This window comes from Helicoverpa zea, chromosome 12 (genome assembly GCF_022581195.2).
Source record: "Helicoverpa zea isolate HzStark_Cry1AcR chromosome 12, ilHelZeax1.1, whole genome shotgun sequence".
Classification (NCBI taxonomy): domain Eukaryota; kingdom Metazoa; phylum Arthropoda; class Insecta; order Lepidoptera; family Noctuidae; genus Helicoverpa; species Helicoverpa zea.
In genome coordinates this window covers 8,885,944-8,909,100 of record NC_061463.1, presented here as the reverse complement: position 1 = coordinate 8,909,100, position 23,157 = coordinate 8,885,944, and the positions used below count along the sequence as shown (strand labels likewise).

General features: G+C 36.4%; 2 protein-coding genes across 6 annotated transcripts in view; one reads left to right on the top strand and one right to left on the bottom strand.

Moving 5' to 3' along the window:
* Positions 1–4,417: 4,417 nt before the first annotated feature.
* On the top strand, positions 4,418–10,846 carry LOC124635354 (myosin-11-like). Its single transcript, XM_047171234.1, has 12 exons — positions 4,418–4,519; positions 5,182–5,749; positions 5,854–6,005; positions 6,266–6,447; positions 7,282–7,542; positions 7,746–7,939; positions 8,926–9,032; positions 9,108–9,233; positions 9,307–9,444; positions 9,526–9,635; positions 9,713–10,235; positions 10,670–10,846. The coding sequence occupies exons 1-12, from the start codon at positions 4,418–4,420 to the stop codon at positions 10,790–10,792; spliced, it is 2,586 nt and encodes an 861-aa protein (XP_047027190.1). The 3' UTR covers positions 10,793–10,846.
* Positions 10,841–23,157, bottom strand: part of LOC124635259 (rab11 family-interacting protein 4) — a 75,179-nt gene continuing 62,862 nt past the window's right edge. For 3 of the 5 annotated variants that reach the window (XM_047171122.1, XM_047171117.1, XM_047171121.1), the window contains 6 exons: positions 15,166–15,300; positions 14,669–14,821; positions 13,925–14,207; positions 12,912–13,057; positions 12,309–12,356; positions 10,841–12,030 (listed from right to left, as the gene is read on the bottom strand). In XM_047171122.1, the coding sequence (XP_047027078.1) occupies positions 11,881–12,030; positions 12,309–12,356; positions 12,912–13,057; positions 13,925–14,207; positions 14,669–14,821; positions 15,166–15,300 (915 nt within the window). In that variant the 3' untranslated portion in view covers positions 10,841–11,880. The remainder of the gene's footprint in view (positions 12,031–12,308; positions 12,357–12,911; positions 13,058–13,924; positions 14,208–14,668; positions 14,822–15,165; positions 15,301–23,157) is intronic. The other 2 variants (XM_047171118.1, XM_047171120.1) reach the window with 2 other exon arrangements.

Genomic DNA, 23,157 nt, shown 5'->3' with positions numbered 1-23,157 from the left:
TGTCAGTCTTGATGTTTTCGGAAGTATGATAGGATGTTTGGTGTCGTTTGTCAAGTTTGAATATTCCAGTCTCCCACCAACTCTCAAAATACTTTTCTTATCCAAAAACGGACTCAGTTTAAGTAGACTACTACTGCTTTTTACCGATCCTGTTCGTTGTATTTGTGCAATGTCATCATGGTACTCTTTAACTTGTGTCATCCGAATAAGTATGTTATATGCATTTTCTATTTCAGACGATGTCAGGTAATTATTGTCGTTAATTGTTGGTGACTCATACCTTGCCTTTTTAGTTATACGATACCGAGTATTTGTTATGAAACGCGATACCCAAGACAAGACACGTGCCGCATGAGTAATAGAACTGTATTTTTCTAATATGTTTTCAATAACTTCATATTTTAATTGTGTAGTCATTACTTGGGGATTTCTTTTGATTTCAATCTCCGGGTCTTCTATATTTAGAGTATTTTCTTTAACGTCATCCTTTAGCCACGTAGGTCCCTTCCACCACAATGAGTGCTCTCTCAGCTGGGAAGGGGTAAGGCCTCTAGTTGCACAGTCTGCTGCATTGTCAGATGATTTTGTATGTCTCCATTGTACTGCGGGAATAACGGCTGTAATTTGTTGTGTACGATTTGCCACGAACACATTCCAACGTGACGGATTCCCATGCAACCATCCAATCACCACCATGGAATCTGTCCAAGCATAAGTCTGTGCATGAATTTTATTGATTGCAAAAGTTTGTAAGACCTTTGCAACAAGTTTTGTCAATAGTAGGGCTCCACAAAGTTCTAGCCGTGGTAATGTCAGTTTCTTCTTGGCAGGCGCTAATTTTGTTTTAGCTGCTATAAGTTGTATTGTTGTCTGTTGAAACTCATGTCGGGTTTTGGCATAAATAACACATGCGTATGCCTTTTCTGAAGCATCACAAAATCCATGTATTTCGATGTCAGTTTCTGTTGTACCAATCCATCTCGGTATCTCAAGGTAGTTGATATTGTCCAAGTCATCCCTCAGTAACTTCCACTCTTCCTGGATTTCTTGAGGAACTGTATCATTCCAGCCTATTTCGGTGGACCACACGCGTTGAAATATGAGCTTTGCTTTCAATGTGACAGGCGATAACCAACCAAGTGGGTCAAAAATCTTCGATATATCAGATAACATAGTACGTTTAGTGTATGTCTCGGTTGCGCGATCTATTTTGTTTTGATATGTAAATGTGTCGGTAACCGGATTCCATCTAAGTCCAAGTGTTTTAGTAGAGTCAGCGTTCTTGAAGTCCAATACCGATGGATTTAATTGGTGTTCTGTCAAATGCATTAGTAACTCCGGCGTGTTACTCGACCATTTTCTTAAGTTAAATCCTGCTCCTTTCAACATGTCAATTACTTCCGCTTGTATATTTTTAGCCTGCTCTATGGTATGAGCGCCACTAACTAGGTCATCAACAAATAGGTCATTTTCCAAAATTTTGCCTGCAAGGGGATATTTCTGTGCGTCATCACTTGCTAACTGTTTTATCGTCCTCATTGCTAAATATGGCGCTGCTTTTGTACCATAGGTTACTGTACACAGTTGATATTCTTCCAGCGGTTTCATTAGTTGGTCCCGCCAGACAATTTTTTGCAGATGCTGCTGGTCTTCTTGAAGCATCACCATACGATACATTTTTTCGCAGTCTGCCGTGAATGCAATTTTATATATTCGCCATCTCAGAAGAAGAGACAGGATATCTTGTTGGAGCTTCGGACCACATTCCATCAGATCATTCAGACTGAACCCTGATGTAGTTTTGCTCGACCCATTAAATACAACTCTAAGCTTCGTTGTAGTAGAGTCATTTTTAATCACTCCATGATGTGGAAGTATGCAGCTTACTTTTGTCTTAGTAACACACTTCTTCATGTGACCCATATTAATATACTCGTCGATAAATCGTTTATAATTGTCATATAAAGTGTCATCGTTTTGGAACCTCTTTTCCTGCTGTTTGAACTGAGCCACTGCTTGTGGTTTGCTATCTCCCAGCTTACTTTCAAACCCTTCCTTCATTGGCAACCTCACTTCATATCTTCCACTAGGTAAACGTCGTGTTGTTGTCATGAATAAATTTTCGCAGAATTGATCTTGCTGCGTAAGATTTTTCACTTCAGTGTCAGATGGAATGTCTTCTATCTCCCAATAATTGGCAATGTCTTCTATGTTATTAATGACGACATGACAATTAAATGATGGTGTAATATTTCCCGATAGAATCCACCCCATTTTTGTCTGCTGTGCAATGGGTTCTTGTGGAGAACCTTTTACGAGTCCATTCATTATTATTTCTGAATATATTTTTGCATCTAATAAAACGTCAATCGGCTTCGATATGTTAAATTCCGGATCTGCAAGTGGAAGGTTATTGATATGCTTGTAATGAGCAGTATCAAATGAATTGTTCGGCAAATGATTAATCATTTTTGGCATAATCAGAACATCAGTATTAAATGTATAATCGTCATGAATCGATTTGCACTGAAGGTTAATTTTCCCTTTACATTTGTTTGATAAAGTACCGACGCCAGAGATCGTACCGTCAAAGTGACGTCTGGGTAATCCTAGTCTTTGTGCCGCATTCTCTGTAATCAAGGATATTTGTGAACCCTGGTCGAGAAGCGCTGTCAATTTAATATATTGTCCGTCTTTGCATAACACATGCATTTGAACCGATGGGAGTAATATCTCGTTACTGATGTCCGCTAAGTGATGAACAGTTTGCTGACGCATCTGTTGCTGTTTTCTTGGTGTGAATAGCTTGGTAGAATTTGAGGTCACATCGGGGTTGACGCATGCTTCATGCAATAATGTATTGTGTGCTGCGTTGCATTCTTTACAGCGTTTTGTGGAATTGCAGATATTTTTTTCGTGCACAAATAAACAATTTTTGCACACATTATATTTCGAAACTGTTGCCAATTTAACTTCTGGTGACATAGATTCAAATTTGCTGCATTGGTATAACGCATGGTTGGTATTGCACAATACACAATGAAATACGCTAGATGTTCTAGTAAATGCTGTTTTCTTCCCAGGCACATATGATGATTTTTCCTTGTAAGCAAATGATTTAGAATAACCTGGGTTATTCATTGTTGATGTGTTCTTGTCATGTTTCTTTACAGGTTCCAAGGCTGTAAATTTAGCCTCTAAGAATGCAATAGCTTCCTCAAATACTGGTAATTTACGAGGTTCTTTCCTACTTTCCATGTAATCGCTGTATGTGTGCGTGTCAAACTTTTTTATCAGCAGATGAACCAGGATAGGATCCCACGTCGTGGTGTCAATTCCTAAATTATGGATGGCGTGAATGCATTCCATAGTAGTATCATGTAATCTTCTCAACTCGTAAGAATTTTGTTTCTGTATATTAGGTTGATTAAGAAATATTTCAATTTGTTTGGTGAATAAAATTTGCTGATTGTTATATCTGTGGTTGAGAATTTCCCAAGCGGTGTCATAATTTTCGGCTGATACATGTAGATGTTGCACTAAACGTTCAGCTTCTCCCTTTAGTTTACCCTTAAGATGTTGCATCTTCTGAGCCTTTGTTAGTAGCTTATTGTCATGTATACCACCTTTAAACAGGTCGAGAAAGGTAGGCCATTGATTGTAATTTCCCGTGAAGACAGGTACCTCCAACTGTGGGGTAGAATGTTGCAGATGTATAGCGGACGACAGCTTGTTGCTTAATTCCCGTTTACTCTTTTTAAATTTGGTTTCGTACTCAGTATATTCCTTTTCATAGAACATATCTGACCCTTCAACTATGTTGTCAATTTTCCAATGCAGAGTGTCAATGTTATTCCATCTCAATTGCAGGTTACGTAATTCATCTTCTATTTCCCATTTGTTACTCAACTGCTCCATCTCAAGGTTTTGGATATACCGCTTGAACGCCTTAAAATTCGTTTTCTGTTCAATGATTAAAGCATTGAGCTTTTCATCTGGTTGCGTACCTTTGTTTTCCTGTCCGCGGTACGAAGTCAACAAGTGAAGTACTTCTTCATACGTACGCTTGGTGTCATCATAGATGTTCTTGACGAAATATTCACTCGTAATATCATCATATTCGACAAGTTTCTGATGATTCATTTCAAATTCACCCCAAAGATTGTGTAGGGTATTCACTCTCGAGGTTATATACTCTGGAGACTTCCTGCCCGCACCATCTTTTTTAAAGTTGATTTTTATAGTCTGGATTGTGGAAATAATATCCTTTTGACGAGTATAAAGAGTTTGCGCTTCCATCTCGATTGTCAGGAAAACTTGTCAAATACCGAAGTAAGAAAAACTTGTCAAATACCGAAGTACAAAAAATAAATGGAACGATCTTACTTGAGATTGTCCAGATGAGAAGGAGATACTTATGGCTGAGATGCTCGATCACTCTTCACACCAGCTGGTGCCAGGCCTGAAGTTGCTGTCAGAAATCACCGTTCACAGATGTGAGCTGCGTCAGTCAATAAGAGTCAGCTGTTGACTCAATATGAATGTCACGGCACTGTACTTTAATGTCACGGCACTGCACTTTTACTGTCACTCTCCTGATTTAAATGTCATTTGCCAGGAGCCACGATGTTACTTGTCAATGTTCGTCAAAAACGCGGTTCGCGATGTCTCGAAGGACCAAAATGTACGGGTTGTGTGACCACGATACATAAGATGTCAATCTCGCGATGAGATGATGTCAGCTAATCAGAGGTGGTTGTTGTCAAGAGGAAACGACCTTTATTAGCGAGTGTCTTTAATTCACTGATCATACAAAATTAACATAAAATAAAGTAATATAAAATGTAGGTCGCGCATGAACAATGCGATGCGATGTCATCAAGATTAAATTATGTATATAAAATAAATGTACGTTCGTCCGTACAAATATCTTTATGGACGGCCTGGCCTTGTCGTTTAAAGTATATTTCAATAACATTCTCCTAGATTTCACAGATCTACAGTAATAAACCCAAATAAATTATATATTACTTATTATTAACTGACAACTGCATATAATAAGCATACGTCTGAGATAATAACAAGGAACAATATTTTTTCTAAACCTTTAAAATGCTTAATATATTTTACTATACACAATATTTACAACACATCTTATCATAATTATATTGACACTTAAAGTCAACGAGACCAGTTACTGCAGCAAAAAGTCAGGAATTTGATTTCGATTCTATTTTGGGGAAAAGTGAAACTAAAACTTCTGTTTCAAGCAAAAGTTTGCCACAGAAACAAACTCTACGAGATAATGTAAAAGATGAAAAAGAGGTTCCTACCAAAAAAACCAAGTCCACAGGAGATTGGCTCGGAATCTTTCAAGATAAAGATGACGATGCCAACGATTTGGAAGATGACACCGGAATGCCGTCTTGGTTGGTCGGAGGGGAGTCTAAAAAGAAAAAATCTGAAGAGAAGAAAGTTGTTGGTAAACCTGAACCTGCCACTGAAAAAGCAAAGCCAATGCCACAAAAAGAAGAACAAACTAAAGTTGAGGAATCCAAAGAGGAAGTGAAAAAGGACACGGACACTATGGAGCAGATGGTGAAACTAAATCCTCCTTCTAACATCCTTCATGGAAGCAATGAAGATATAACGGCAGAGGGGGCCGCTCTTTATATGCAACAGCAGGAGTCTCAGATAATGGTGGCCTTGCAGCTAAAGGCACAGGAAGAAAAACTCGCTGCTTTGCAAAGTGAGTCATTGCTTTTATTTTTATTTATTAGTACCAGCCACTAAGAATACGTGTTCTCAATTAATTCGGTCCAGAGACTAACCTACCTGTACAATTTATGACAGTGCGTCAGAAGGAGAGTCAGCGCGTACAACGCGAGGCAGCGCAAGCGCAGCATGCCCAACTGGACGCCATGTTGCGGAAGCAAGCGGAGAACAGGCAGCAGATGCAGTCCATCATATCGGCGCATCAGGAGAGGATCACACAGAGAATAAAGGTAAAGTAAACTAGGAGTTGATAAAAACCATTTTGTTTTGCAGCTATTGTTGGCGATATCAAGAATCCAACGGAAGCCCGCAGCGCGTTTTGAGATAAACCGACTGTCGAGAATTTTCATGAACTATAATTATGATTAACCTTTATAACTTTATTTAGAGTACAAAATTTAGATTTCTCTATAAAATTTTATTTTCACTACTATTCTCGAAGAGTAAGACCGTCAAAGAAGATTTTCCTCATTCTCCTATTTGCTTCTAGGCTCTATTGGGTCCGGAAAACGTTACAAATGAAGACGTGCCAAATTATCAAGAAGAATATCAAACGGTTGGGGATCACAAAGACGCGCCTCACACTCGGGAGAAGAAACAATTGCTGCAGCTGGTACAGTCGCTGCAGGAGAACCATGATAAGGAAATCGATCTTATGGAAACTTCGTATAGGTATGAAATAGTAGTTAGATATATGAAGGCAGTAGAAACTACTATTGACAAGGGTGCTCAGAAACCAGCCATTAATGGTGCAGCCCTCTTAACCAGATAAAAGTTATCAAACATCCTTCCCTAATACATTAGCTGTTCGGTCGTCGTAGATTTTATGTAATATTCTAAACTTCTATAGGCGTTCCATTTTTCAACCGACTTCAAAAAAAGGAGGAGGTTCTCAATTCGGCTGTATTTTTTTTTTTATGTTTGTTACTCGATTTCTCAAAGACGCCTTCACCATCTCATCCACCATCACCATTTTGGTCCCATCGTAATCAGATCAGGATCTGATGGTGGAAACCCTGAGAAATCGAGGGCAACTTTCGAAAATTGTAGGCGTGCATAAGTTAAAAACTTGTCAGTGAGGTGTAAATTTGATAACACTATGCAACAGTGAACAGTGAAGGTTTGGAGCTGACCTGATGGAGGCGAGAGAAGGTCGAGGGAACTCGTCAACTGAATATGTAAACTACCTCGTGTTTGGGCTTATATTATTCGTATTGATGAGAGCTTTCCACAAATGCGGATAGTGACAACTATGCTTGTCACTGAAAAGCCAAAAATAAAAAACTTTTTACAAAAAAATAAAACAGACTCCCAAAAACACTGAAAAGCAAAAAAAAACTATTCTTAGGTGCATCAGCCTAGAAGTCGGTGGCGTATAAACTCGGGAATATCCATTAGACACTGACTTCTAGGCCGATGCACCAAAGAATAGTTTTTTTTTGCTTTTCAGTGTTTTTGGGAGTCGGTTTTATTTTTTTGTAAAAAGTTTTTTTGCGATCACAACAGGAGGCAGTTAGCATTCCTAGAAGTATCTCTAAATCAAACCGAAGAAAGAATGAAAGAGGAGAGTGAAAAACTGGTGAAGTTTTACTCGGAGAAGATACATTGGTTGGAGGAACATCACAATTTGTACAAGAAGATGACTGAAGAGAATTTGGTGGCTCTCACTGATCGACATAAGACTGAAAATGAAATGCTGATTCAACAGCATTTGGAGAATGTTAGAGTGCTGCAGGAACACCATGCGGCGCTGATGGAGAATATCAAGTTAGTGGAGATTTTATGAATGAAAGACATACTCTATACCATCTTGTTTTGACGGGCTTTGCAATGCCACCTTTACATGTTTAATTCGCACAAATTCAGTTCTGTCTGCTTAAATCCGTTTAAAACTTTCCGACACAGGTAAAAAGTACGTAAATGATGTCGGTTTCAGAGGTCCAATTTGCTATTTACCTTTATTTCTTCAGGAAAGCAGTTAAACAGGAACAGGTTCTCATTCAGGATTCAGCCAGTTTCTCGTCAGATCTTAAAGAGTTGCTCATAGATGTGAAAGAAAACAAAAATAATTGTAAAGAAGTGTTAGAGAAAGTACAACTTTTGGTGGAGAGCACTGAACGTAGGAATGATGCAAGTGTGCAAGTGAGGGAAACTCAGATAAATGGTGAGTACCTAACTATAGTTCGGCCATTCAGAGAATGCGTTCCTGACACGTCGCGATTGAACTGACGACGTAACTACATTCATTGATTATTGATATAATAATGTTGTTTTAATGCTCCTCAATTGTTAAAACGGTAAACAACCAGCAAAAATATTTTTATCGTAACTGCAACGCCATTGCAAAGTTACGTCGTCAGTTCAATCGCGACGTGTCAGGAACGCATTCTCTGAATGGCCGAACTATAATTATAATCCGCATACTAACAAACATAGAACAAACAGACAGCTGCAAACCCTATTTCCAAAAACACAAAATACTCACATTACCATGCATCTACATATTAGAAATATGTAAATTCGTTAGGAGATACTCAAAGTTCTTTACCAAACGCGCAGACAAACACACCAATAGATTACTGAGACACAAAAATATGCTGATGCTACCTACCTCCAACATGACACTACACTCCAACAGCCCCTACGTGATGTGCATCAAAATATATAATAAATTGCCCAACAAAATTAAGGACGAAACAAGTGACACAAAGTTCACGAACATACTAAAACAAATTTTAATAAAAAAAGCATACTATTCAATCAACGAGTATATCACCGATAAAAAAATAACCTAAAATTAAATAAAAGCAACGTATAAATAAAAATAACTATAAAACGAAGTTATGCTACACAAAAATATTCGTAATATTATAATATAAATAAATTCTTAAATATTATACTTCATACTACTAACTATTATATAATCTGTGATTCTACTATTATTACATTAAACGCCTTCCTCTCTTCTAACTATTTTGCTGTGCCCATCAGGGTCCATAATTGTGACTACCTCTATTATTTTATATTTTCCACCAAATGTAGGTACATTATGGAATGCAATAAATGATATGATATGATATGATATGATATAGGTACTGATTTCGAATTTTATTATTAGATATTGTGACCAAAATAACGTATAGTTTGCAGATATGATACAACAACTGAAAAAGGAACGCGACAATATGGATGTTGAAAAAGTTGAAAATAGAGAAACAATCAAAATGCTTGAAGCAAGACTGAAGCAAATGACTTCGGTAATGCTCATACAATAGCAGTCTGCTGTGTAGTTTTTGATAGAAACACATAATAATAATAGGTGTATTTTTTAGATGATCGAGGAAGAATCAGCAACGTTGAAACAAAAAAGAATGGAATTTGAATTCGAAAAAGCAACGTTCAACAAGCAGACGGAATTCGCTAAAAATGTACTCAAGAAACAAGATGATGAAATTAAGGTAATAAGGTTTATAGCGTCGAAGGGTGTCTAAACTGTGCCTACCTATATTGTGCCTATTCTTGATTATTAAGATGCTGAGGGAAGACATCCAGAAGGAATATCAAGAAAAAATAACTAAAATAGATGAAGAAAAAGCAAAAGCTATTAAGGAAAGCGCCTCACTTGCTAGAGAAAAATCTAGCGTACAAAATTTCAAGCAGGAACTTGAAGTAAGTATAAAACGGTGAAGAGACAGAACTTAGGGAGTTATAGGTGATAGGGTTTCTAAACTGTTAAAAATATTCTTTCAGAAAATGAAAGCAGAGCTCCAAGCTCAGTTAGAAGAAGTGTCTGAGGAAAAATCCAAATTGAATGTGGAGAAACAACAGCTACATATGGAGGAACAACGGATTATAGCTAAGTATGTATAAAAAATATATAGGTAGATCATTATCAAAGATTATCGGATTATATAAAATTTTTAATAAATCATTTCAGAAGTCGCGACTTAGACCTTCTTGCAAAGACTGCAATGGAAAAACAGACCCATGCCGACAAAAAATATTCCGAAGCAGAATTTATCCAACGCATGTACGAAGAGAGGATCAGGAGGATTCAAGAGCACGTGGTTTCCCTGAACTCGAGAGAAAAGCACGTCGCCAAAGAGAAAGTGGCTTTGTCCAGAGAGAGGTTACACCTTCATAACGAGAGGAAACAAATAGAAAGTAGGCAGCAATGTTCCCTGTGCAAGTCTTCGCAGAATATCCTGCCGTACTACGAAACAAATTATCCCTTACCTGATTCTTTCATGAACGTGGCCGTCAGTAGAGATTACAAGAGTTCCAATGTGACCAATGCCATGAATGCTATTGAAGAAGAAATGGCGCATCTGATGGGCAGGAACCTGAATTTGAGACATAGTGCTGGGATTGGGGATCTGAGCCATCACGCTGATCGATTTCAGAATGAGGAGAGACATCAGAAATCGACTGAATCTATGCCGGAATCGGGACCTTTTAAAGTGAGTTGGAATTTTAGCTCTTATTTTGAATCGATCATCAGTTATGGCTCTCGATTTAAAATTCGAAGCAATCGAAACCTTTGTTGATTAATTTGGAAAGGACGTAGATATACTTTACTATGGATTATGGATGTCCGTATGTTCTTTTACGGATTTACTCTTCATGCAGATGTAATACAATATTTGTCCTAGCGTGGGTTCAAAAGATTCGGTTTATACAAAAATTATGACTGGAGGTCAGTTATATATATTTTTTTATTATAAACGACTTTCGTAATAAATTTATTTATAAATATGACCCACAAAAACGTTAGCACAGTTTGTTTGCGAAGTCTTTGAGAAAAAGAGTTGGTCCTCAGATGTTACCTAGTGGAAATCCTCCCTTGTTTTGATATAGTTTTTGGCAAAATTTATTTGAAACTCTTCAATTTCAGGAGTATTTGGATCCAAAATTCATGATGTTGCGTTTAGATGTACAAAAAGTGCTGAGTAATTTGGACCACAATAAAAAAGATGATACCGACTTGGTTGCCGAGGAAGAAACTGAAGAAGATTGAGCTAAATTCATTACAAATGTAAGATATGTCGCTGAATAAAAGACTGAATCTGTATTAATTGGTTTAATTTACTTTGATGACTGTTATAGATCAAGACATCTTTTGTTATTAGACTTATGAACAGTGTTATCAAAATGTACACAAATGCCTATATAGCTATACTAACTTAACTATAAATATTTCATTGTAAAAATATAGGTACATGATCTTTCTTACTACATAATTATTGTTTTAGGTACTAGGGTATGCAGTTAGACGTAATTTACAATTATGAATACATTCTTCATATAAATGGCTCCAATTTATTATTATACAATAGGTACCTACTTCTTCAAAATTATTTTCAATTAACAAAAAATCAACATATTGTTGATTTTTTCTTGCTGTTGAAGCCATAAAAATAATTGAAAGTAATTTTGGAGCAGTCGTAAATATATCAAATAATTCATACATTTCTTATTGATATAAAACGTTATATGCTACGCACCCAAGTTTACCATTCGCACAGTCTTTCACAAAAATTGCTTTAAGTAGTTACAAATAATATCTTTATGGACGGCCTGGCCTTGTCGTTTAAAGTATATTTCAATAACATTCTTCTAGTTTTCACAGATCTACAGTAATAACCCAAATAAATTATATATTACTTATTATTAACTGACAACTGCATATAATAAGCATACGTCTGAGATAATAACAAGGAACGATATTTTTTCTAAACCTTTAAAATGCTTAATATATTTTACTATACACTATATTTACAACACATCTTATCATAATTATATTGACACTTAAAGTTGTGAAGGTATCTCCATATTTAAGGAATTCCTTTTCATTAAAATTATAAAATTTATTATTCAAGTACAGAAGACTACAGTTTTCCAAATAGGAAAGCCATTTATAATAATTTTGTTGATTACCTTTCTTATCACAGTAATAATATCATTCTAAATCAAAAATATATAATTTCATTTGTTGATAATAAAATAGAAATAAATTGTTAAAACATGTCCAAATAAATTGATAATCGATTGAAAGTATAACGAAGGATATGAAATGATGATAACAAAAGATATAGGATTTGTGTGTTATGACCTTGCGTTCAAGTCGCCCGGTGCTTTCTGGTATTTGACTTCGAGAAGTTGTGGATAGTTCTCTACGATGGACAGCAAGATTCCGTCGATGTAGTTCCTCAGTTGAACATTCACGTCTTGCTGTTCCTTTAAAGCTTTCTGCAACTGTAAGAAATATGTCTATTAGTATTGCAATTTAGATAAGAACTTCAATATGATATCAAACACACACAAGCGTTGTGTAAGGGCCGTGTGCTCATGCTCGGGTGTATAAATGATGTGATATTACAGGATAAATATGAGGGCAAGCATTCCTTTAATAAAGTATGAAAAAGGTACATGTTCAGTCTCAATCGTATGTAAAAATCAATGTATGTTATAAAAGCATGCAGTTAGCGGTATTCTAAAGGTACAGACATGCACAGTTAGTAAAAATTTCGTACCTTTTCCATCTCTATGCTGAGATCAGATTGTGTATCGTTACCATCGGGCTGCAAAAATGCATACATGACATATAGGCATATTGTTTCCGCAATCGAGTCAGTCAGGCTTCATAAAAAGCAAAGCAACGCGAATATGTTGACTGTGAATGTTATGGAGCCAGTATGAATGTATCTTAATATTTTTATGTAAGTATTTTGCGGCAGTTGAAATAATCAAATTTGAAAATAATTTTGAGTAATTCAAGCATAAGCGCAACTTTATTGTTGGTGTGAATAAGCCAATAAGATCAGATAATGAACAATTTGTAAATTGATCAGGCAGCAATGAATTTCCCTAAACTTTGATATTGAACTAAAACTTTTGGCATGCCACAGAATTGAAAACGAAAAAAAATGCGCAATTAAAAACTGTGATAGCAGGTGACATAAAAGCTACTATGTGAATCGTAATGGCTAACGAACATGATGCCAAATTCCAATCGTTTCAAATCAAATCAAGTGGAGCTTTTGATCTCCTAACTCCTAACTTGCGAGTATTTATCGATGCATGGTGGACACCTAATTTTCCTATGCATGGAAGATGATGATGATAGGGATATTTACCTCATCATCGCTCATTTGCGACAGTTCGTGTGCGAGTGAGTTGGTGCCGACCAGAGGCCCACTGACTCCATCCAGCAGGCTGCGACCTTCCTCCACGCCGCGCGTTAGAATCTGCGCTTGTAACTCCTCTTGAGCTTCCGAGAGTGCTGGAACGGAAAAAGAAAGTTGTAGCTTTTTCGCTTTAGATTTAAGACCACCCGAAAACTGGCTGAAGCTTACCGAGGAAAGCGAAATACAGGTTAGTGCTTTCAAAACCTGACTATCTGGTACTCAAATTGAGCTAACATATAAAATGCTAACTTGTGTTATACAAATGATTTTAAGAATGATATTTGACGATTTCCCCCCAACAAAGTCGACCCAGCAGATGTTTAGCAATTAAAGAAGGCATACGAAACATGCTATCAAGTGAGTCACTCACTGTCCCCCTCAAAAACATTAAAATTAGCATCACAGACATTTGTGTGCTAGAAAATATTATTCCTAATTGCGTATTTTAACATTGCTCTCTGAAGCACGTGTGTCGTACAGATGCTTCAATTGTTGGCACTTAAAACTGATACGATTATTATCGTCGTATTCATTCAGTCGGTACGGCGGCGAAATGAACATGATATTGAAATATTGTGAATATAAAGCTGGTGTATCAGGTTTTATCCATTGTTACCAAGAGAGTTTTAAATATCAGCAAGTTCCGTTTCATACATCATTTGTTTTGCGACACTTTTTTGTAGAGTATTGTTCGAATTGTATTCAGTAATCTACTTCTTGGCAATCGTCAAAATATCAAATTGACGTTGTTCTATTATGTTAATTTATAGAAGTACGGCGTCACATGTTATCGTACTTTATCAACATCCGTTCCATTTGTCTGTATTCTACCAAAAATTCAATTTAGCTACGAGAGTTCTTCGAAAATATCCTTGATGTAAATCACTAGGCCATAGACCACATTAGATAAAGATTTAAATTCTGCGCTAATGATCGAAGGATCGAAAACTTGTCGTACTTACATTTATTCTGCGTCCTGAGCAGCGTGAGTTCCTTCCTGAGCTCATCGAGGCGGGGGTCGGGAGGTGGGGGCGGGACATCTCTCAGTCTCTGCAACTCTTGCCTGGCAGTCGCTAGCAGGTCGTTGGCAGTGGCAGCCGCGTCCCTCTCCCGTCTCTCAGCTTCACGAGCATTGCTCAACGCTGCGGAAAGTTCTGCGACTTGCTCTTGAGCTTCGCGGTGCGCCCGCGCTGCCGCTTCTGCGTTCGCTCTGAGCGTTTCTGCCACGCCACGGAGTCGACCCACCTGATAAATAAATAGTGTTACAGCTTGTCTTTGAAAAGACTTGTCACACGTACATTGCAAAAATTGCGTTGTAGATTGCAATGCCTGACCACCTAACGTAAATCGAATTAATGCATTTTATATTTTATCTATCGATCTATCTGACCCTTGATAGCTTAGTTGCAATATTAATAAATGGAGCGTAAATAGGACAAGCTTATCTTAGCACAAATCATAAATAATGAAAATGAGAAAAGGTTTAATGCGGTGTTTTGCATGAATGACAAAAATTCCATTCACAACGTTAATAATATTAGAATTTCCAAGAATGCGAAAACAAAATACTGTCATGCATGGAATCTCCTGAATGGTCAACAGGTCAAACATCAGTGCGTTTTCGAGCTAACGATCGTCGCTTATTTTATGTTTGCTGTGTACGCTTGATGTAGTGTATTTTCTAAGATTCGAGAATGTTCTTTCACCTCTTGTTTAAGTTCGGAAGCCTCTGCTTCAGCAGCACCGAGCCTGTCAGTGATGGCCGCAAGTTGCGTGTCACGGTCCCTCTCGACGCGCGATATAGCCTCACGACTGCGCCGCTTCTCCTCAGCTATGCTCTCCTCACAACGACACTCGATCTGCACATTACCAACATTTTATTGCAGAACACGTTACTCGAGAATGGGGTATCGATACGGATAATGACGACTAATTGCCCAATTAAGTTATTGAACGACTTTCTTTAAACGAAGTGGGTAAGTATAGGTGATCTGTCGGTTTCATGAGAAGGCTTACAGCAATGAGCCAGTAATTAGCAGAACTGTCAATTTGATTCACTCATTCATTTACTCTAGTGGCTTTGCTTTCATGTCCGTTGGAAGTCTCCGGTTTTGATGGGAAAAATATTTTGGGTTGAGTCTTCTTCTTTACTTCTTATCGATCACCGTTGCAAGTTCCAGTTTATGTTTTGTTTCACACTCACCTCTCTAATCTGTTCGTCGAGCATATGCACCCGGGCCTGCAGCACTGCGTTGTCGGCCTTCGCCCTCGCGTAGCGCTCGTCCGCCGTGCTCTGCGTGTCGGCCAGGGATGTCACCTGCTGCTGCAGTAGCTGCACCTGCCGAGAGCAACAACGTTATTTTATTGCTATAGGATTCTTAAGTTAAAATTCATCAAGGAATAGGGATGTAAATTTGGGTCAATTTTGAGGACAATTGGTTCTACTCAGGATCTTAGTTGGAAGACGTGATCAGAGACTGATTTCAAGAAATGCCTTCCATGGAGAAGATGAGTAATTAAAATTGTAAGGGTGCAAAGGTCGCTTATTCACAGATATTTGAAGACGAGTTTCAAATTATCAGTCATAGATACATAAATCGAGCTTCAAGTTAAACTTCAAGTTAATTCTTGAGGTGACTCGAGATACCAGCGTGGTAGCAACGATTAACTTTTTCGAACAAGGTCTCCGACTAAGATAACGCGATTATTTAAATTTCGATATTTACATTCAGTTAGCGTAGCTGCGTAGTCGAGATTTATACAAATATTGTCCTATATAAACATGAAATAGGCAGAATATTGAGCGATAACGATGTCAGTAAGCGTTAACAGGGCACGCACTATTGGTGGCATTGTTACTCACTGGCTAGAGACGCATTTGAAATCGCAATTGTTGAATGCAAATCGATTCAATCTCTGGAGATTCATTATGCTTTACAATGGTTATGTAAGGTAGGTTTGGATATAGAATAAATATCGGTAACAGGAATCGAATGAGCGTCCTAATCTTGATGTTTATTGTAACGATTAAAAACTTTTGCGTGACTGTAGTAGGTGTCTTTGGTAACTATTAGCTCCTTGTTAACATGGTTCGTTTATGTGCGTGTTCGTACATGCGAATAATTTTACATAATTTATCTATTTTTGTAGAAAAGTAAACTTCTTCGCTGATCGAAGACTCAACACCTTAATGAAATAATATGGAACACATAATTAGTCTAATACTACGATTTCACAACCTGCTTTACTATTCTGCCGGCTGCCAAGTTTTGCCAGATGCTAGTTTTCTATAAATATTATGATGCACGGCGTATGACATACGACAGCGACGTAATATTATATTCGTAGGTCTAGGCCGAGGTTGACTAAGAAATAAAACCAAACGGATGAGCCATCCGAATGAAGAATGAGATCATGGGAAGAAAACACATTTCCTTGATGACGTAGGTAGAAGATCATATTGCGAGAAACAATTGAAAGGTAGAGAATATACACCTAAGGCAAATATGTATTGTACATGGCCACTCCTATCTAGGCAAAATTTTGCGTTTACTCTACAATTTTCTGTCAATGCGTCAGCGACATTTTTAGAGTACTCAACTGAAACTGTGTCTAATTGAAGATAGTTAGTAAGATCACTTGCCGCCGCTTGTAATTATAAAATTACGACTTAATTGATTTCTACATCGAGTTCTTCGTAACCATATTATATCATGAGTACCTCACTTAAATTAAAGTTTACTATTTACGCACATAATTGATTTGGTTTTGGTCAAAATCGTAATCAGGTCAATTGTAATTTGGCTCAGGCAAAGTCTATGGAATCAGACTGATATTCCAAATCTACTTTATTAATGTCAATGTTTATTTAACTAAAGATAAGTCGATGTACCCATTTGCGAAGGCGATAAAATAAATAAATAAATAAAATAAAATAAATAATATAATATAATATAATAATAAATAAATAAATATTTTTTTTGTATATTGCCTAATTAAACTACTTTTTAAGGGACTTTAATGGTCGTTTACAATTTAAACTTCCAAGAAATGATCTTCTGCTTTCTTTGCTTACCAGCGAATGTTGGTGAATCAGAGAATAAATATAGACAGATGGTCATTGAAGCGTTATTTAGGAGAGCAAAATTATAATCGCTCCGTTTAGCTCCACTGAGCTCCAGTTAGTCACGAAGGAACTCTTGATTCTTGTATGTATTTATTCACATTCCTACCCACTTGCAGTGTTTTATGCATGGCCGGGTTCATTGTATCCGTAATTAACCTATGAATCTCTAACAGGTTCACTAATGGCACCCGACATGAAACCCAACAGATTTGTCACTATTGAATTTCTACAAGAAAATGTGTCTGTAAATATTGTGTAACCACCACATGTTATTACTAAGAGGACAATTTGTAAAATGAAGACAAATTAAAAGTAATAACTAGAAATTAAGTCTGGAGCCGACAGCTTTCGATAAGAAAACTCGTTAAAACTTTGGGAAAGTCAAATGTCCAATATCAGAAGTTTTATTGAAAGTAACGACGACGGAACGGAACGAGTGATTTTATTATAACAAGAGATATTATATTGAATAATAAATTAGTATAATGAGGAATTACATAATATGAATATTATGAATAATAAATTCGTGTTGGTTGCAGGAAAATGCTATGAGGAAGAGATTGATTCGAACGTGTCAAGTAGTCGTATGAACGATGATGCACCTGACGTAAGCTATTACATGATCAATCAGCTACCTCTAATATTGGAAAACTTGGAACACTCGATACTATATTCTGCAAACCAGAATGAACAACAGGCAGAAATTCTTAATGAATTTATGAATGTAACTCAACATACTTTTTGTGAAATCCGATTGCAACTGATTTACGCTGTATTGTTTTCCTTTTCAAGTTAAGTAGGTAATTATGGAGTAGTTGAAATATTTTTCCTGGTTGCCGAATTTCCAATGTAATGCCCTGGAAATCCTGTATCATTAATTAGCAGCCAATAAATATAATTATGATTACCGATAGACGAATGAGTTTGTTTTGTAGTAGAAACGTAGCTAGCTTAAAGAAGCGGCCACGATTGTCGAAAATAACTGGCTCACTCATTGAAGTCTTCTTCATTGAATGAATCATAAAGATACGACATTTAAAGAGCAGCTCGTTGAAACTATTTAATGGACGACGTCCGCGTGTGTAGAGATCAAGAATTCATTATTTGTAGAGTGAGTTTTGTATCTCATATCGTGGTAGCAGCATGTGAATCATTTTAAGTGTCCATTAATATTGCTTTAGATGTTCTCTTTATTATAATTGTGTAATATTTATTAATCTTCATATGTATTACTATCCATTTCATCTAAAACATTATCATTTATTCTTATTAAAATTGAATCTTGAACTACAGATTTATAGATTTCCATATTGCGTTTAATAAACACGGTTTTCTGATAAAATTTAATAACATTATCAACGGCTACTTCCAAGTTAAGTAACGCTTCATGGTTACTTAAAATACAGTTAAATAAAGAACATGTGTATTTGACTTTATAATGTCAAGACTATTGTATGTACAGTGTTCGCGGCCAGATCAATCAGAGATTACTTTCTGTTAACTTTCACAACATTCTGTTATACAGAATGCTACAATCGGAATCTGTAATAAGTAAGTACGTAGACGGAGGAATTGAAAAAAGAATTTCAGTAATATCGATGGACGATGACGAATTGATCGCTTCATCGATCATCAGATTCATCTTTCAAGATAACTTATCTAGTTTCCTTTTTTTGTTTGTCAAAAATCGTAGATATTTTTGACCGATTCGCTGTAAATACTACAGCTTCTTGTAAACTGTTAGATAAAGACTCTATTTTGTGTTGTTTACTTATCACAATAAAGTTGTGAATCATAGGACTGTAATCTAAGGTAAAAGATCAAATGCCTGTAAGTATCATTATTGCTTTTATGAATAGAGATAACAAACAAATTGCTTGGATATTATAGATTTGACCTGATTTAGTGCTAAGCGTAAGCGTCCCTTATTAAAAGTTTCAAGAGATTCATAGATTGGTTAAAGTTCAGAACTATTTTTTCTCAATGATTAAGTTTTCTGGAATTAGCAAGTGCAAGTTATGAGTAGGTAGTTATGAGAATTATGAAAGTGAAGAAAACTAGTATAAGACGGGTATACTTATATAGACTGCAGAAATGGAAACTGATAGTGCAAGATTCGTTGAAAGAAATCCTGAAGGACATTGATCCAATACCATTTTCACCTTCAAGCATATCGAAGATGAAAAAAATATTAAAGATAATGATAACGTTAACATAAATTACGTAGTTTCAGTAGTGGTTGATGTAACAGCTTATGAATGAAATGACCTAACAGCATTAAATATTTTTAACGAAGCAGATGAGAAGTTTCCATGTGAAACAATTTATGTAGACAATATGAACATGTCATTAGCGCGTTGTAATTTCGTCCGAGGTGTTGCAATTCTTCATGGGAATCCTCAGATGATAGGTGCGATGTCAAATTGTAGTTTTTTTGCGGATTTTAATGTACTTCGTATAAGAAATTAAACGCTGTGATGATTGCGTTATTTTGGTTATGTTTCTTATTGTATTTTGAAACTTCTAGTCGGTTTTTGTGTGCATTTTATTCATGAAAAATATTGGCATGTTCATCATTTTCATTGCGTTCTTGGCATTTAATATAATATTTGATTATTTATCATAAGTATGAAATTATTCATTTCAGGTTTATATGGATTGTATCTAGATAATGGTGTACTTATTAAGCAAGTTACCTTTAGGCTTACGAGCTGCTTTTGATCTAGTGATTGATACATGGTATACCGTAGACGTCATAAGGCAGTGATTCATGGTCGTTACAAATGAATATCACATATACACAGCGCCAGATGATGAGTCGCACCATCGCCCAGGCAGAACACCGACCGATTTAGAATTACTTATAAACATTTCAGTTCTCACAAACATTTCACAGTAATAAAGCTTTCAGCGTACATTTTTATCTAAGTAAATTCAATTTATGATGTCCATAATAACACTGTAAAAGCAATCAAAACTTGGAAAAGAAAATACAATATCGCACTTGAATCGTAATTTGCTGAGTTAAAGTAACATTTAGCTACGGTCCCATGGGAAAAGTGAAATGAATCGTCTTTAAAACGTAAAGTTGCTTTGGAATATATCGAACTTTCGATCGAAGCGAAGGTTCGAGTATTGTCGGTTTTACTTTTGTTGAGCTGCGTCTGCGCAGACTGGTTTCACTTCGCTGCTGTGCCCGCGTTTAATACTAGCGAAGATCAATTGTCTCGTGATTTGTAACACAGTAATTTATCGTCTTTTTATTAAGAGTTAAATTGGTTTTTACTCTTGTCTCGTAAATCATTTACAATCGAAAGTATTGTTTGGATTATCATCATCAAGTCATGTGCTTTGAATATTATCTAATCAAATTATGCGGTTGTTATGAGTCATAGCCGATACAGTTTAATAGGTGATAATCTGTAACATTTTAATATAATAATTAACATGACAATTACACGTAATATACCTATATAATATAACGGCAGGTGTTTTCATTAGTAACTAAAGTTCACTTCCGTTTCAAAGAGTTTGAAGGCAAGTCGTGGAGTAATTGTCACGGAACTTTAGAAACGTATATAACGTATATACGTACAAAAAGTTCGTGACACGAGTTTATAAAGTTCGTATATTAAGTTCAAGCCGGTGAAATTGTCAAAAAGAAGAAGAATCTTGCATAGTGCAATGTTATACAAGAAGATTGGACTAATCCAAGGCCCTTGTAATTGTGGTATTACCCAACAAGCTCACTTGAAGGGTTAATTTCAACTCATAATGACGGACATAACAGATTAAGTTCACTTAACCCAAAAGACAGAAATAAGTTCTTAAGTAACGCAATTGCCTACCATGACATAAGTGGATAATAAATGGGTTCAGTTACACAAAAGAATGGAGGTTGAATTCACAGAGCTTGTCATAAAATTCTTAGCAATCTTCAATTCGGAAGATAATGGATGTAAACATTGTACTTACTTCGTTTACATTTCTAAATATTTAACGCGTTAAAGCTAGTTTGAAACTAGTTTGGTCTGTTTATTCTAGGTCTTGACGCAAGTGCACCTTTCAGTTTATGGCTGTACTATCAGTCATAGCTATTGTTGTAGCTATAGTTATTGGTACTTCTTGATCTACATTTAAATCATTATGTACCAAAGCTTTTTATGCTCGTGAAGATGAAAAATCAGCAGCACACGGTAACAGAATGCATCATACTTAAGATATCAACTTGTTAATATGTAAATGAGCTTCAATATTAATTAAAGATTCAACGAAAAAAGTAAACAAACCGAGGCCATTACCGATAACCTTAACAATCATGTGGCTGATGAACATAGGTACTTATCTAACACTGTTTACTGAAGACAACTGAGATCATCGTTCATTTGGTGTCATGTTTTAGTAAAAAGTAAATATTTCATAACACAACACTTGTTCAGCTACTTTGTTTTTTGGACATTATAAGGCAAAAAAAAATGTGGTTATAATTACGAACAGTTCTATCGATCGTATTTAGTTTTAGAGCTCATGCCGCAGGAATCAATTGAGCACTAACAGATTGGCCAGTAAAACCATGATTATTATCGTTAAGTGCAATCAATAGGCACTTTAGTTGAATAGCGAGGTGAGTGCTCGTGACTTCCTCGAGTGAACATATTTTCTTGGCTGTTGTGTTGTGGGCTTGTCTCGCAACTTTCCAACGTTTGTTAACAACGGCACCGCTTCGGATGAATATTTGCGAGCTGACGGCCGGTTTCCTTCAATTACCATCACCCGGCGAATGGTTTCAGATGTCATGTGTCGTTCGCTTCCTAATAGTTGGATGAGGGAAGCGTGCGTTTCTAGAAAGACGGACAAGCAAAGATCTGCATCGCTTCCTACTGTATCAAGAAAGTAGACTGTTGCATTGTCATGTATTTATAGAGTCGGAAGATCTTGTGTGTCTTGCGTATTTGATCGAAAAACTGCTCGCTATTAGTATATTTGTTGTAATGCGACACCGACAGTTCGTCAGCTGTTATCGTTTAGTGTAGTATTGGCTGTACAATTAATGTATTGCAGATATAAAGGTCAACGTCCGTCGCGTCGTTCGGCGCCCAGTTTAAATAACGACAAAGTATTAGGTCGTGCGGTAGGCAGTGTATTGTCCAATGTACCGGTGTTACCGGCAATCGATATGCAGTCACTATGACACGATATCGGTAACGGTCAACCGTAACTGTTGCGTTGATTGTTCTAATTGTTTCATTAATTAGCTGACCTGTAATCATAACAGATGCAACGACACCTTCACAAAGGCTTTGTTAGTTTGTAATACTTTTGGAATGTCTGTAATGTATAGTTATCAAAACACTTTTTGTACAATGCAATTAACTTGTTATTGAAAAGATTCTTGTAATGGCTATAACATAAAACAATGAAAATTGTAGGCATTACATCGACCATTATGACACTGACGCTAAGCAAGTAGAAAATGTCTAAGAAATTGATGAAATTCCAAAGTATATGGTTAAGCAAGAAGATACATGTAACTTAATACATATTGCCATAGCCAAGTTAGATGACACGAATACTATAAATGCAAACATAAACCTAATTAAAGTTGATTAAAGCATTTTAGGTTAAACATGGTTAATCGCAATGCAGATAAACAGGGTTACTGCGAAAACTGTTTGAAGTCGGTCCGCTCATTTACAGCATTCTGGCTAAGATTTACGATATGAAATGGTTGGCGAAAGGGAATGTGGTCCACGGCAGAAATGCCGAGATTTGTGAAAACAGGAATGTTTAGAAGTCATCGTGGGGTTTTCTATCTCATTCCAGAAATAAGGCGAGTATGCAGCATTAATAGGTGGGAATTGTAGTAGATTTTTATAATCATGAGTATTTTGGCACGAACAATAGTGTTGTTTTTTCCCTCAATTTCGGTAACATCTCTGATGAATTCAGCATCAGGATTCAGCTCAGTAGATATAGTAATAGAAACGTATTCTTGGTAGATAGATAGGTCCGGGCTTTCTCGATTAATTAGCATTGGTGTACGTTAAACGCGTGGAATCTACAATCGTG

What these genes read in the sequence shown, in the direction of transcription:
- LOC124635354 (XM_047171234.1), top strand. Translation starts at nt 4,418, where the DNA reads ATGGCTGAGATGCTCGATCACTCTTCACACCAGCTGGTGCCAGGCCTG. An exon ending in CTTATGGAAACTTCGTATAG is followed by an intron (nt 6,448 to 7,281) that starts GTATGAAATAGT and finishes CGATCACAACAG; the next exon opens with GAGGCAGTTAGCATTCCTAG. An exon ending in GAGGGAAACTCAGATAAATG is followed by an intron (nt 7,940 to 8,925) that starts GTGAGTACCTAA and finishes TATAGTTTGCAG; the next exon opens with ATATGATACAACAACTGAAA.